General features: G+C 64.1%; 1 protein-coding gene across 5 annotated transcripts in view; it reads right to left on the bottom strand.

The window, feature by feature from the left end:
• The window catches only part of GRAMD4 (GRAM domain containing 4), a 72,585-nt gene that overhangs the window by 13,106 nt on the left and 44,413 nt on the right, over nucleotides 1–15,066 (bottom strand). For all 5 annotated transcript variants that reach the window (XM_058740979.1, XM_058740983.1, XM_058740980.1 and 2 more), the window contains exons 4-7: nucleotides 6,821–6,941; nucleotides 2,588–2,649; nucleotides 631–763; nucleotides 168–193 (exon numbers count right to left, since the gene is read on the bottom strand). In XM_058740979.1, the coding sequence (XP_058596962.1) occupies nucleotides 168–193; nucleotides 631–763; nucleotides 2,588–2,649; nucleotides 6,821–6,941 (342 nt within the window). The remainder of the gene's footprint in view (nucleotides 1–167; nucleotides 194–630; nucleotides 764–2,587; nucleotides 2,650–6,820; nucleotides 6,942–15,066) is intronic.

The following is a 15,066-nucleotide window of genomic DNA, read 5'->3' on the forward strand; positions in this document are numbered from 1 at the left end:
CCAGATGGATGGCGGGGGGTGGGGGGGTGGGGGTGGGGGTTGCTGGACATGCTGCTGACGGGAGCCTTGTTCCTAAGGAACCTCCAGGAACATCTTTCTGGAAAGACGTCCAGTTCAGCCCCGAGGGCCCGCTCCCCTGGCCCCACACGGCCGTGCTAGGTACTCACTTAGTCGCCTCATGTTTTCCGTCAACCTAAGAGGGAGGGAGAGAGAGGTGAGTGCCAGCACCTGCACAGCCGCGTCCCCACCGCCATGTTCCACTGCCACGCGGGGAGCACAGCATGACCTGGGACGCGGGGCCCACACCAGGTGCAGCTCACTGCTGATCACTAACTTGGGGGGGGGGGGGGGGGTCACCTACGGTGCTGCCCCTCGTCTCCCGCCCACGTCCCAGAACCTCAGTCCCCGAGACGATGGTCCCCACACGCCGTTGTCACGAAGCCCAGAGTGTTGAGCTGGGGGGGGGGGAGGGGGGGGCTGCCTGTCACGTGACCCTGCTCCCACCCCTGCTCCCTGGGGAAGGGCGCGTGGCCGTGCCCTGGGACCAGCCCTGGCGTCAGCCACTTTGTCGCTTCGCCCCGGGCGCTGGCCTGGCTCCCCCGAGGGCCCCTCCCCCCCGCAGGCCCCCACCTCCGGGCGCTGAGGGGCTCCTCCGTCTCCACTGTGCTCTCCTCGGGCTGGAACCGGAAGTCCTCCACGTACTCCCCGAACTTCTCGTAGAACCACTTCTGGACACGGGGGCACAGCCCCTGGCTCCGCCGGTCTGCGGGGAGGGGCTCCCGGTCAGGAACACGGATACAGTGGGGCGTGGACACCCTGACGCCGAGCCTGACCCGATCCCGCCACGGCCACCGCGGACCCCGTGGCGTCTCTGTTGTCACATGCCCCTCCCGGGGAGCAGCTGCAGCCCCAGCAGACGGCCCGCCCCCGGGGACGGGGTCGCCCTCCCTTTCTCTCTCTGGCTGGGGGCTCACCCCCTGGGACGCCGTGGACCTGAGGGACGGCCAGGGAACGTGTGCGCCCAGGGGTTGTGTCCTGGTGGGGGCCCCAGTGAAGGACGTGGCCTTTGCCCCCCACGACCAAGACCTTCAGAAGGGGACCCACCTCACAGATTCAGAAAACCAGGAGGAAACCACGCACCCTGAGTGCTCCGCACAGAGTCACCCGCAGGGGGCGCTGTCCCGCCACAATTAAGGAGAGGGAGGGCAGGGACGTGGTCCCGCGTGACACTCTACCGGGCCAGGTCTGTGCACACAGAGGCCGCCCAGGCACAGGGAACAGAGGTCTCGGAGAGGAAAGGAACGGGGAGCGTCTGGGGGCCTCTCACCCCTCCCTGGAGCGGGACTGTGCTCCGCGCACGCAGAGGTGGGCAAAGCAGTGAATGCTACAGCCACCTGGATGGCTGGACAGCAGCCACGGGCAGTACGTGACCCGATGGGACCCCCTGCGTCCCCATGAAACCACACTATGGATGCTCAATTGTGAAATCCACATTCCTTTCATTTTTTTCCAGCCGTTTAAAAATGCAGAAACCTTTTTTTAAAACCGTGAAGTCAGACAGGAGGCTCCGGTATGCCAACCCCCAGGTCTACGTCGGGCCCGTGGCCTGGACAGGCTTCGGGCGCTGCTGACCCCTCCGTGCTGGCTGCGGGGCGGGGGGCACCACGCAGAGCACCTGTCCCCTCCTCCCACTGTCCCTCCCTCTGCCCACACACTGCACCGGTGACGAGGGCTACTGAGTGGACCTCGGCTGGGGACCCAGAGCGTTGGGGTCTTTCCGCCCTTCACTTCTCTGACACTCCCCAGGCGTGCAGAGGACTCATCAATCACGGTGCACAGCCGGGACCTCGGGGTCTCTCCTGCCGCTCCTGGCTTGGAACCCGGGTCTTGAGCGTGGAGGGGCCCGGGGAGACGATGACCCAAGGGGCACAGCAGCCGGCCCTGTACCTGGACCGGCCTACCTGCACGTCCCCGCTGGAAGACAGGACCTGTCTGGGCCTCCACGTGGCGGGTGCCCCTTGAAGAGGCTTTCCCTCCTGGGTCTCGGTTTCCTGAGCTGTATGTGAGACAGGCCTGACCCCGAGGCCCTGCCAGCATGACTCTGAGCTCCCAGCACAGAGGGGGTGCTCACGAGTGGTCAGCCCGTGGGAACGGGTCCTACGTCAGGAGATGGGAGGGCCAGGCCCACCCCGGGTCAGATCCCTAGACAGCTGGACAGAAAATCCCGTTTCCTCCCAGGACACCGTTAGGAAGGACAAAGGGTAGAGCGAGATAAAGAACAGGGCTCGGCAGGCGGGGAGGTGCAGAGAAGAGGCTTGTGTGTCCTGACCCAGGGAGGGGCCCCCAGGTCAGTGGCCGAGAGGCCAGTGTGAGGCGACGCTACTCGGTCAGGAAGGGCTGGAGCGGGTGCCGTGTGGCATCTTTACAGAACAATAAAATCACATCTCATCTGCTGTGACCGCTCGCCAGCTCGCAACCGGAGCCGCCCACGGGGGCCCGACGCAAGGAGACCCCGCGTGGGCAGGTGTGCCCAGGAACAGGCCCAACCCCCACCCCACTCCGGCCCGGCCGCCCACGGGGGCCCTACCTGCTCCGTTATTGACCTGGGCCTGCCCCTTCGGAGGCTGCTGGGCCGTCTGCTCCTCGGTTCTTAAAGGGAGGGGAGAAGGGGCAAGAGTCCTGTTAGTTCCAAGCGGGTCCGGGCTCTGCAAAGCCCTGGTACTCAGGGAGCCCACCGCACTCAAGTGTTCCTTCCCAGCAGCTGGGCTCCACTGGGACCTGACGGCTCAGACGTTGTGACGGCGTCCGGGCCTCACAGACTCGCGTTCGTGACGGACACGCTTTTCTTGCTGTTTTTTTACTAATAAACATGCAACCCTTTCCTCTCCTATTAACACGTCTGCTTTTTTTTAAGTTCATTTATTTATTTTGAGAGAGAGCAAGTGCGCGGGGGGAGGGGCAGAGAGGGGGAGAGACAGAAGCGCAAGCAGGCTCCGCCCTCGGCACAGCCCCATGTGGGGCTTGGACTGTGAGATCCTGAGCTGAGCCGAAGGGTCAGATACTTAACCGACTGAGCCACCCAGGCGCTCCTAACACAACTGTTTCTTTATTAAGTTCTGAATAAATACCCCTTACGCTAATTAACTAGCATGCTAATGAAAAGACACTTATCGATGCACGTACTCAGCAAGCCCCGTGCAAGGCCACAGGCTGGGTGATGCCCGTGCCAGCCACCTGCCTGGCTTCCTGTCCTTGCGGCCCAGCCACAACGGATCACGGCAGTCCCCCGGCCTCAGAGCCCTCGCCTGGAGTTCTGTCCACCTGCCAGACCCTGACTACTGATCTTTCAGCCAAAGGGCCTGATGGAGCTGGCCCAGCCCCCAGCCCCCGGGTGGTGCTTTGGCCGGGCCGCAACGCACTGTTCCTGTGGCTCCCAGGCCAGCAGGGACCCCAGGATGTGGGGAGGGTGGAGCCCCAGGCAGAACTCAGCAGGGGCATGGGGGGCGGGGTGGAGCACAGAGGACTCTTTCAAGATAGAGATGCCAGGCCTGGGAGACCCTCAGCTTCGGGGAAGGACGGGGGGCGGTTTCTGCTCTGTTCACATAACGGGATTTCACGCCACACTTCCGTGAACCGACCTGGTTTGCGGGCCTGAAAGCCGCGACTGGAATCTGGAGCAGGAGGCGCAGGGGACGAGCTGGACGGGAGACAGGCAGGGTGGGCGAGGCCTGCAGCCTCACTAGGCAGTGGGTGAGGAACACACGAGACAGAGGTGGAGTCCCAGAGAAGGGAGCCACGGTCAGGGAGGAGGGGGCCGGGCGGCCCAAACAGCCGTCCACGCCCAGAGCTCCCACCGACAGGGGTTTACTGGGAGCAGGAGAGGCGCCCAGGACCCGACGGAGTGCCTTCCATTCCCAGGCACGGGTGACGGCCTCAACACCAGGATGTCTCCGGTGAGCCTGGAGGTTCCGGAAGCCGCAGCCCACCTGAGAAGCGCTAACAAATGTGCTCCTGCCGAGCCCGGGCCCAGGCGTGCGCTGCCAAGGACGCGGCCCTGCCTGAGCCACAGGTGGGCCCGGGGTCCGGGTGGCCGGTGGCCGCTTTCTGGGGCCCTGGGCTCGGTTTACACAGGCACTAACTGACTTTTCTAACACGATTACCTGCTAGAAACAAAGAGCCATTTCAACAGTAACGGGCTGCGTGCCGCCCCCTGGGAGAGGCCGGAGGACACGGGTGTGGGTACTCCGGGCGACACGTCCCACCAGACCTGGGCTGCTGTCGGTGCCTGTTACGTGCAGGGGACACAGGAGGCGGCGGGCAGCGGGGAGATGGCGCATCAGGACATCGCAGCCTAAGACGCTGGGGCGCCCGGTCCCACCCACAGCTCCCGGTCAAGGGGGACACCAACGGGGTGACCTCAGGGAAACAAGAGCCGTGTGACCTCAATCGGAAAAAAGGGGCCTTGGATTTCTAACACCCGTGGACTCACTCAAACGTTCCGGAACAGCCTATGCTAATGCTTGATGATCGGCCAACAAGGCTGGAGTGGAATGTGCCTGAATTGCTTTTTGAAAATCCAATTTTCTGGTCCGCAACCCGTCCGAGGCCAGAGGGCACTGAGGCCCGGGAGGTTCCAAGTGTGATGCCAGGGCTCACTCTGCCCCCGACCCTCCCTGGGCTGGGGGGGTCCATCTCACCCCACACACAGAGCAGCCCCCACCAAGGCTCAGTATGGCCTGGGGCCCAGCACAGGAGCGGCCCGAGAGGAGAGCCCGAGGCCGGGGTCCCAGGCAAGGCCTGGCCACAGATGGGCACAAGGCGGGAGGGCGGTGTTTCTACGTGGCTTTTGGACCCCGAACTGGAAAAGGCCTTTGCCTACTGATAAATAAGCTTTAACCAAGATGTTTTTTCAGAAATTCTCTTTAAAACCAAAACAGAGGTTTACATAAACCTAATCCCCAGGTTTCAATCCTACAGCTCATCTGCAGCTTGGGTGTGTGTGTGTGTGTGTGTGTGTGTGTGTGTGCGCGCGCGCGCACGTGCAGGGGCCCCTCCACATGCTCACCCAGCAGGGACGGCCCACGGCCACCCCCACACAGACATCAAGGTGACGGTGCAAAAGGTCATCACTTGTGGGACGCACAGCTGGTGAAGCGTCCAACTCTTTGATTTCAGCTCAGGTCACGATCTCACGGTTCGTGAGATCAAGCCCCATGCTGGGCTCTGCGCTGACAGCACAAAGCCTGCTTGGGGTTCTCTCTCTCCCTCTCTCTCTCTGACCCTCCCTAGCTCATGCTTTCTCTCTCTCAACATAAACAAACATTAAAAAAAAAGAGAGAGAGAAAGAGTCATCTCTTGCATGAAACCTGCTTCTCCCTGTACCTCCCCCTTCAGGCCTCAGTTTCCAGAAGGTTCCTAAACCCCACCCCCACATAAAGCAGGGGAGCAGCCCCACGAGGCACCCCAGGACCCTTAGCTTCCTGGGTCCTGGCCTGGATGTTCCTTAACTATAATCACCCAGCTGGCCCCCAAGCAGACCTGTGGGAGACTGGTCCCTCTGCATCCTCAGAACTGGGAGGGGACTTTGGTGAAGGGCTGGGGAGTGAGGCCGGGCGGGGGCTGGGAAACGGACAGAGCAGACACGTGGGCAAACACCACTCAAGGCCACCGGGGGGACTGCAGCCTCCAGCCAAGGGCTCCGGGCGAGGCTGGACCCAAACAAGCATCTGCCCCAGACAGAAGTGCGTTCTGTCGGGGAGACGGCGCTGTGACGCGCCACAGAAGGCTGGCCGTGGCCGGCAGGCTGGGAAGGCACCCGGGGACAGGGCCAGTCCCTGGATCTCCCAGCATCCGTCCAGGTCAGGTGACTCGCTGCACCTCTTTGCATAATTAAAACGTAATTGAATCTTTGCATGTCTACAGATTTCCACGTAAGAAAGTTCAGCATCAGGTAAAGTCCTGGCTGAGGCCCATGTGCCGATGTCTGGGACGGGGCCCCGGCCTTGCAGCTGGGGCAGAATGCAAAGTAGGGTGAGTCCCTCCCCTGACAAGCTCGAGGCCTCCCCCGACCAGGGAGTCCCGAAGAACCCCGAAACAGCCACACTGACCTGCGGGGACAGGCAACACAGCCCGATTTCAACGCTGCCCAAAAACACACACGAGTTGTCCTAAACGCCTGCAGAGCAGGGTAAAGACCCTTCCTCCAAAGACAGTCAGGTGCCCCCAGCTCCCGGGAGCTCACCACCAACGGGTAAGACCTGAGAGGAAGCCAGCGTCTGGCCATCGCCTTCCCACCGACTAAACCCCGTGCACGGGGCACCTGGAGCCTGGGGGGGGATCCTCGGAACCAGAGCTGGTGACGACACTCGGTAACAACAATGCACTCGCCCACCCCACAGAGGAACCAGCTCTTGGCGGGGATGTCCCAGCAGCGGCCTCGTCCGCCAGGCCGCCAGCCTGCAGGGACAGGGAGAGCACGGGTCTCCGAACGTACAAACACCCCCCGGAATGACCCGCTTCTCGCTGGCGGCACCGTGAGGCAGAGGCCCAGCTCTCGCGGGCAGAGGTGGGGGTTGCCGAGGGGGCCACGCGCCAGGGACAGCTCCACCCACAGCAGGGCCCACACCATCCCCCCCAGAAGCCGGGGCGTCACTTCCAGAACGGAGGGGCGCTGCCGGGACGAGGGTGACCCTCCGCGGCGGGCGAACCCTGAGGTCGCTGCGTGCGGCACGTGGCTCAGGAAGGGGTCCCGACCCCCGTGGCGGCTCAGGGGCAAGGAGGCGCCCGCGGGGGCAGCGGGGGGCCTCGGCCCCCTCCTCACCTGGCCTTCAGCACCTCCTGGACCTTCTGTTCCAGCTCCATCCGCCGCTGCCGCTCCCGGTCCAGCTCCTGCCGAAGCATCTCCGAGTTGGTTTCTTCCCTCAGCTTGCGGAGCTCCTCCTCTGCAGGGAGACAGCTGCGAGGTGACCATCGTCCGGGTCCACCCTGCCCCTCGACGGCGCGGGCACCACGGGAGGGCTCGGACACAGGGTTCGGCCACCGGCTTCGGCCTTTCCCGGGTGTCCCCACGCCGGCCCTCCTGCCCACCCCGCGGCCCATCCGCACTACAATGCCCACTGCGGAGCCCCCGCGCTTTCCGCCGGGCTTCGATGTACCCCGAGTGCAGCCTGGGCTGTGACCTCACGGGGGAGCCGGAGGAACCGGCGCGGCCACAGGCAGGCCGGGTCCTGCCTTCTGCACCGTTCCTTAGGAGCAGACCCTGTCGGCGGGCGCCGCCCAGGAGCACCGGGCCCCGGCTGTCTCTGCCCCGCTCAGAGCGCCTCCCCCACAAACACCTGGGGAGCGACAGCTGGCCGCGGGCAACTGGTTCAACTCTCGAGGGCTGTGCCGAGTCTCGTATCACAGCAAAATGCAAGAGTCCCCCTGAAAATCCTCGGCTCCTGCATTTCCCAGTCGCGGTGCAGAAGGCTCTCTCGTTTCAGAGCTGGACACGCGGTGGACCTGCTCTCGTCACAGCCCCACGATGGCACGGAGCTCGGCCGTCTCCACTCTGCCCCCGGACACCAGCCCTCACTTCTCAAGGCTCTGCATCGTCTCCTAGAGGGGTCACCACCCGCCGGGGACAGACGGACCGCACAGGTGTGAGGGACCGAAGACCTGCCTCCTCGCGGGGCTGGGCTGGGCTCCCCGCATCCAAATAGGTCACAGCTACCTGCTGAGAGACCCCGACCGCCCTGCAGGGAGAGGCAGGTGCAACGGGGACGCAGCCACGGCAGCCCCCGACACGTGCCGTGGCCCGGCCACGAACCCCCCCCAGAGAACACGTCCCGAAGAGAGACGGCTCCCCACGCCGACGGTGCTGCCGAGGCCGAGACCCGGGAAGAGCCTCCTCCACAGGCATCTGCTGGGGGCCGATGATCCCACTTCCCCCTTTTAGTCAACAGTTAAAGTCATAAAACAAGTCTGCTGAGCTGGGGCCCGAGCAAGACGGAACAGAGCGGTGGGGAGGCCCGCGCTCGCGGTCACCCTGACGGACGGGTATCTCGCCGCTCTTCACGGGACCAGCGCGTGGCCTCGCGCACCAGGACACTTGTGACAGAGAAGTGAGCCACACAAAGGCTGGCCCTCTGGGGACCCGGACAGTGAGAACAGCTCCGTTCAGGGAGTGAGTCCGAGGGGTGGGCGGGCTTCGCGGGGCACATGTGAGCGGGTGAGGGGGGTTGGCGCCGAGGAGAACTGAGCCCTGTGGACTCAGGAAAAGCCACACTTGGCTCGAGTCCTGGAAAGGTCTTCCTGAGACGCGGGAACGCGACCGACTAATTCACCAAAATCGGAGGTGCGGCCTGGAGCCGGGGAAGAGCCAGGACCCCCCCGAGTCTGACCAGTGGCGGGAGTGCGGGCCTCCGCTGCCCCTCGCTGCCAGTCATGGTGAGACCCTCGCTGGCCTGGGGGGAGGGGGGGCCAGGGAGGGACCGGGGGGGACCCAGAGGCTTCCTTTCCTGTCCTGGCTGCCTCCCCAGACCTGGGGACACAGGGCTGAGCCCGAGCCCCCGAAATTCAGGCCAAGGTCAGCACGGCAGCCGGAGGCCCCAAGCGCAGACTGGCTTGCAGCAGGACAGTGCGTGACGGCAGGGCTCTGTGTCCAGACGGCACACGGGCAGGCCGAGAGGCCCAAGGTCAGAAGACCCTCCCGCCTCGAGGGTGCCTGGCCACACCTCCTGCCTGGGTTGTTCGCGGCTCGCCGGATTCCACGAAGAACACGGGTGTGCGAGGGCGGGGGCCCACCTGCTCGGTGAGCGTTTGGAGTGCGCGAGGCCCTCCCGTGCGTCTAACCCCGCTGGGATCCGCCCGGCTCCGGGCAACTGCGCCCAGCACCCTCCAGCACCCGCCGGCCCCTCCGGGCCCCTCCTGCTACTGAGGCCTGTTGGGAGAAGGTCCCGCACAGAAAGAGGACACGCCAACGCCACAGGGAGCGGTCCCTCCCAGCTCCCTCGCAGACCCCCTCAGTCCCGGGGTGAAGCAGGGTGGCCCCCACACAGCTAAGTCTCCCCAAAGACTGAGGCCTCTGGACCCGCTGAATCTGGACACAGCACAGGCCCCATGAGGGGGGCCGTGCAGAGGGGAGAGGAGAGGGTGGTCTCTGCCCAGGTCCAGAGAGCCACTTCTGAGTCAGAGCCAGCAACGGGGGCCAGGCAGCAAGGGAAGGCGGCCAGGGAGGCAGGTGACAGGAGCACGGAGCCCCAGCTCCAGGGCTGCGGGAAGCCCAGCCGAGCCCCGCCCCCCCCGGCCCTGCCGAGGCAGCCGCGTGTCCCCGCTCACGGTAGCCAGCCAGGTTTATGGCAAAGGGGACCTGTGCCAGGCACACCGCCACACACACTGGGACTTCTGCACGTCGCCCCAAACCCACCCATCCTCCTGGTCCCAACTCTTACCCTGGTTCCTAACTGGCCCCCTTACACCCTCCAATCCACCTCTAAACAGCACTCCTGCCGCCGTCCTGCCTGAAAGTCGGCAGGGGCTTGCGATGAAATCCAACCACTCAGCGAATCCCTCCAAAGCGATGCCCCACACTCTGCCTCACCTGCTGTGTCTCACTGCTCTTCCCTCGGCTTTGCTCTTTGGGTCCAAGCCACAGGGATCGCCTTTCAGAGATCAGTCCACGGTCTGACCCTGCCCCAGGACCTTTGCACATGCTGGTGCCCCCTCCCTGCCACTCAGTCTCAAGGCACCATTTCCCCTCCCAGAGCAACCTCCCTGACCGCTCCCCACACATTCAACGTGGCATTTTGTCACTTCCCTCATGGGTTTGCTCTAACAGGAACGTGGGCAACATGGGTTCTCCTCAGGGTGCTGGGAGGGGATTCCTAGAGGGGATGCAGGTCCACAGATCAAGGCTCAGCAAACGTGACCGCTAGAAACACAGCACGTTTCTAAGTCTACACTCGCGCAGGATCCCCTGGCTCGAGCCCACAGTCCCCGTCTGTCTACTGTCTGTGAAGGCCCAGGGCCCAGCCTGGCCCAAGGAGAAGCCAGGAAAGGCACGGTGAACGGACAGCCCAGCGAGTTCTCAGGCAGCAGGAGCAGACGTGTCAGCTGCAGGGCGCACACACCGGGACTGGCCGGGAGCCCGACGGCGAGGACACCAGTGGTGAGGGAGGGGCCGCTGCCCTGGCATGAGGCCTCCGGCCCCCGAAGGACACCCGCACCCTGCGCAGCGGACCTGCCAGCCCCCACGCGTCAGGCCTCAGCCGTCCCCAGCCCTGCACCGGGGCTCCCGGGGACCCACCCTGAGGGCTCAGGAGGACTGGGAGTCCCCACCTGTGGTTTCCGGACACACACGGCACGGGCTGGGAGGTGCTCGGGCGACCGGGGACCCACAGCTTAGCACGTTATCGGCCCGGGAGCTCCGGCCTCCACAGAGACTTCCACTCGGCCCCACACCAAGCCCAGCTGCCCAGAGAGACCACCTGCTCGCAAACAACTTCCTCAGCAAACGCCCACTGTGCGCGTATTATGCACCAGGCTTCGTCAAAGGGAACGCTGCCGTGATGAAGCAACCGCACCCCGGCCAGAGCAGGCATCAGGTGGCCCCTGTGAGCACATCTTCTGTGTATACTGGCCCCAGGGGGCTGGCCTGGACACAGCTCCCCACTGGCCCTTGGGCCCCTTGGGAGGTGGGTCCCGACACAGGTAGGGCCCGGGGACCCTCTTCCAAGAGGGCGCCTGCACACCGGCAGTGGGAGAGCTCTGCCCTCCCGTGTGCCTACACAGCACTGCCCAGCCTCCTCCCACGGCACTCGCTTTGGAGCAGTGTGGTCCTCCTGCGGTGGGCCTGGTCTAAGCAGGTGCCCGGTCAAGACTCACTGGATAAGCCAGTGGATGAACTTCGGGGTGAGCCTCCACAGGGTCCTGTCCACCACATGCTTACAGGCAGACAGCTCTGGACAGGGGTGAGGGCACCTCTCCCCCGGGGGAGTGGCCATTGGCCAAGTCAGGTACCCCGGGGGCCACCTCACAAGTGCCCAGATTGGGGTGTTCTCGAGCTTTCCCATCCCAACACCCACACGCACCCCAAATACCTCTGTGTATCTCAGCTCCGTCTGAAGGTCAAGGCAGCTGTGGACGCCTCCCCCATCCACAGGCAGTCAGCCCCTCCTGCATCATTGGCAGGAAACCACACTTTACTTAACTTGGCCACCCCCGAGCTCCCTCCCCCAGGAGGCCAACCTGCGGAAGCTCAACACGTGGCTGGGTTCCACCACGTGGCAACTGTGGGCCAAGCCTACGTGGACACGTGTGGACACCCAGATTCCGCCCCACGAGCCGCCGGTGCGCTGAGCAAAAAAAGACACACTCACCATCACAGGTGGTTTCAGAGACGCGGGGCAGCCAAGAGCCAGGTCCTCTTAACACCCTCAGGGGTTAAGGCCCCTTGGCTCGGCCCTGCCCTGCCCTGCCCTGCCCAGGATGGAGGCTTGGGACCTCAGCCCCGGACTGCCCCCCGGTCTCCTGGCCTCCCTGGGTCGGTGGCCCCCTGCGGAACAGAGACGAACGCACCCCCGGCCCTCACCCCCGCGCCACAAAGCCCCTCCCCCCTCCAGCCAGTGTGGGGCAGCGGCTCACAGTTTCACACCCTAGGACGCAGCCAGGCAAATCTGCCCGTCCCCCTTCCCGGAAAAGAGACGTCCACCTATTCCAGCACCTCCTCTCCTGGCGGCACAGAGACGTCTGGATAAATAAACCCAACTGGCATTTGGGGCCGTCTCCCTCCCGTTCTCTGAGCGAACAGCTCTCTGCAAGGCCACGCGGCTCTCTCCCCGAGCCTGAAATACCGACCAGACCCAGGGAGGGTGGGTGTTCCGGCCTGTCCCCCCAGCTGGTGACATATTTAGGTCAATCACAGTGCACGGGGCACAGGACACAGCAGCACAACCCTACCCACCCCCACCACCCCCCCACGGCCATCGATTTCTCCCTCCTCCCTTCCCGCTGAGTGGCAACTTCTGAGCCGGTCTCACTCCACCCAGCCTCCCCTGGGGGCCACCTCTGACCCCAACGCCCTCTGACCTCAGAGCCCAGACCACAGTCTTTCCAGCAGCGACCAGCCTTCCTTCTGCAGAGCCCGGGCCCCGGGCCTGGACACTCGGCTGCCAGAGCGCGAGGCTCCCGGGTCTCAGCACGGGACCACCTCACATGGACTCCATCGTCACATCTCCCCTGACCCTCTGTCTCCCTCTCGCAGGAGTTGCTGTAATTAATCAGGCTGGGCACACCGGGTAACCAGGATGGCCCCCCTCTCGGATCCTTAACTCAGTTACAAGTCCCTTGGGCCACGAAGGTGACACGGTGGCAGGTTCTGGTGATGAGGGCGCAGACACTTTTGGGGGCCAGGATTCCGCCCCGCATTCCTTCCTGAGACAAGACTGTGTCCAAGGAGGCCCTACTGGGCCCCGGGAGGGAGGGACAGGTCCCTCCTTCCACCTGCCCCACGGGAATCCACAGGTCACGAAACACAGAACGGACCCCTTTCCTGAGTCAAACGGCCCTCAGGAGATGCAGGGGCCCCAGCAGCCCCCTCCTCCCACCCATCTCCTCCCCACCTCTCTCCGGGCCCCACCTGAAGCAGGATTCGAAAAGTGCCCCACCAGCCCTGACCACGGGAGCTCTGAGTCTCTGAAGTCCCATTGTGAGAAGTACCAGCACAGAGGACATCCAGTCGTCCACACTTCCACAAGCCCATGCCCTACACGCGCCATTTTGGTGAAGCATGCGCTCAGGCTGTTCGGAGCCCCTCTCTGCCTCTTCGTGGGGGTGCAGCCTGCCTCACGGGCCGTGGGAGCCACCCTTGCAGGGGGCCAGATGCCCATCAGTCCACAGGCACCAGCGGCTAAGTTACAGGCGGGGTCCCCAGGAGTGGGAGCCATACCCTGGCACATCAGACCACCAAGTCAGGGTCCTGCGGGGCAGGAAAGGCGGCCACGTTAGAGACCACCGGGCCCGCCAGGGTCACACAGTGAGGTCCCCCAGCACAGTGATTCGCTCCCTTCCAAGGACTGGTGTGGCCACGGGGGTGCCGCAGCAGAACGCTGGGGGCAGCCGGAAGCCTGGGGGAGGCTGTGGGAGCCCAAATGCCTGCCTGAGGAGGGAGTCTGAATCCCCAGACCTTCTGGGACCGGGGGTGCACCTGGAAGACAGGAGTCTGTCCCAGAATTCATGAATTCCCTCCCTGCACGGCTGTCCGGTGGGGCCCCCATGAGAGCGGCAGGCACATGGCATGATGCCACCCACTCCCGTGACAGCCGGTGGGCAGCAGACTCAGGGCAGGGGGAGGCCCGGGGGTGTGGTGAGCCCTGAGGGACGCTCGGACTTTCTAAGCCTTGGCTCCCTCGTCCCAAATGCCCCCTTCTTGCAGCGGCATGGTCCACACAAGCCAGGTCCTGCTCTAGTGGGGGCGTTCGGGGCCCCTTACAGAGACTGCCGACCGCTGCTTGCCAAGGGACAAGGCAAAATGAGCTACAGACGTGGACAGCAGGGTGTGGTAAGGCACTCCGTGCAGGGCTCGCGCACAGAGTCCAGCAGGCGCGCGCCCCCCCCCCCCCCCCCCGCACCGAGCCTGAGAGGCGGGCAGGGTCGGCAAGCTGACCGGGGACTCCGGGCACCTCCTCCACTGCCAGCCCACGGCCACCCGGACTCGGAGGGACAGAGAGAGGACGCCCTGGGCCATGCCCACCACACACCCAGACAGCGCGGGCCACGGCCCAACCCAGCGCCCCAGCCTCCGGGGGAGTCACCGGGAGGAAGGAACCAGCTTCCAGGCTATTTTTAAATGTGCAAAAGTAGAACTCTCAAGCAGGAGTCCTCCTGGCACAGAATTCGACAGGCCCAGCCACAGCCAAAAATAAAAATCAAGTGATAACCCTTAAATAAAACTCCTTCCCGCCGGCCGGGCCTGCAAACACAGAGACCGCAGGGAAAGCTGTTCGCGCTGGCCACGTGGGAGGCAGCACACCTGGGGGCCCCAGGCTCCGCCCCCACCCTTCCTCCTCCCCTGCAGCCTGCACCCTCCCCACCCGCAGCCTGCCGGCCCAACTCGCCCGCTGGCCATCGCCTCGGACCTTTCTAGAAGGCAGAACCACGTGCTCCCCACAGTGACCAGGTATCAGGCTCTAAGCTGAGGGCACACGGCTACTTTAAATGACCAGCAAAAAAGCGCCCACGACAACTCCCTTCCCCCTCAGTTTCTCCCGGAGAAAAACCGTTCGGGATGGGCAACTTCCGTCCGCACAATGTCTCTGACGTGGACTTTGCTTACTGTGGTGCTACCAACGGTCAGCGACCGTGCTGTCTGGCCCTCAAGGGGCGGCACCTGCCGTGCTGGGCTGCTCAGACACCGGCCTACCGCAGGGTTAGGTCCCTCTTGGGAAACCAGCTGGAGTTTTGGGGGATTCTTTCCATGTAAAATAATAAGAAATAGGATCTCATCCAGGGTTTTGACCCAGAACAGCTGTCTTTCAGGAACCGACAGCCCCTCAGCACAGATGACGTGGCTTCATGTGGCCGCCCGAGGTCTGGGCTCTGGGGCCCCGGACTCAGAAACAGAAAATGTGTGTGTGCCCATCGCTGGTCCCTCTCTCTTTCCCACCAGCACTTAGTGCCCCGCAGCTGAGCCCGCCATGCCCAGCCCTTCCCCACAGCAATGAGCTATTTTCTAAGCACCTGCACCCTGCACAGCTCTGGGGTGGGGGCCGCCGGGACTCTGCCCCCAACAAGGCAAGACCAGGCCCTGAGTCTCCGAGTGGATGAGCTCACCAGGGAGCAAATGTGACACATATAAAACACATGCCTAAGGACCAAACACCAGACAGGGTGAGAGCAGGGAAGGGCGTATCTGGAGGACCTGAGCTGTGGTAAGTGCCCGCTGGGACCCGGAAGGATGTGCAGAAGCGTGCCCGGTGGAAGGAACAGTCTGTCTGTCCACTCATCCATCCACCCGCCTACCCACAGACCCACACATCCATCCATCTATCCGCTCACCCACTCACTCACCCTCCAGCCATCTACCCATTC

Source organism: Neofelis nebulosa, chromosome 8 (assembly GCF_028018385.1).
Source record: "Neofelis nebulosa isolate mNeoNeb1 chromosome 8, mNeoNeb1.pri, whole genome shotgun sequence".
Lineage (NCBI taxonomy): Eukaryota > Metazoa > Chordata > Mammalia > Carnivora > Felidae > Neofelis > Neofelis nebulosa.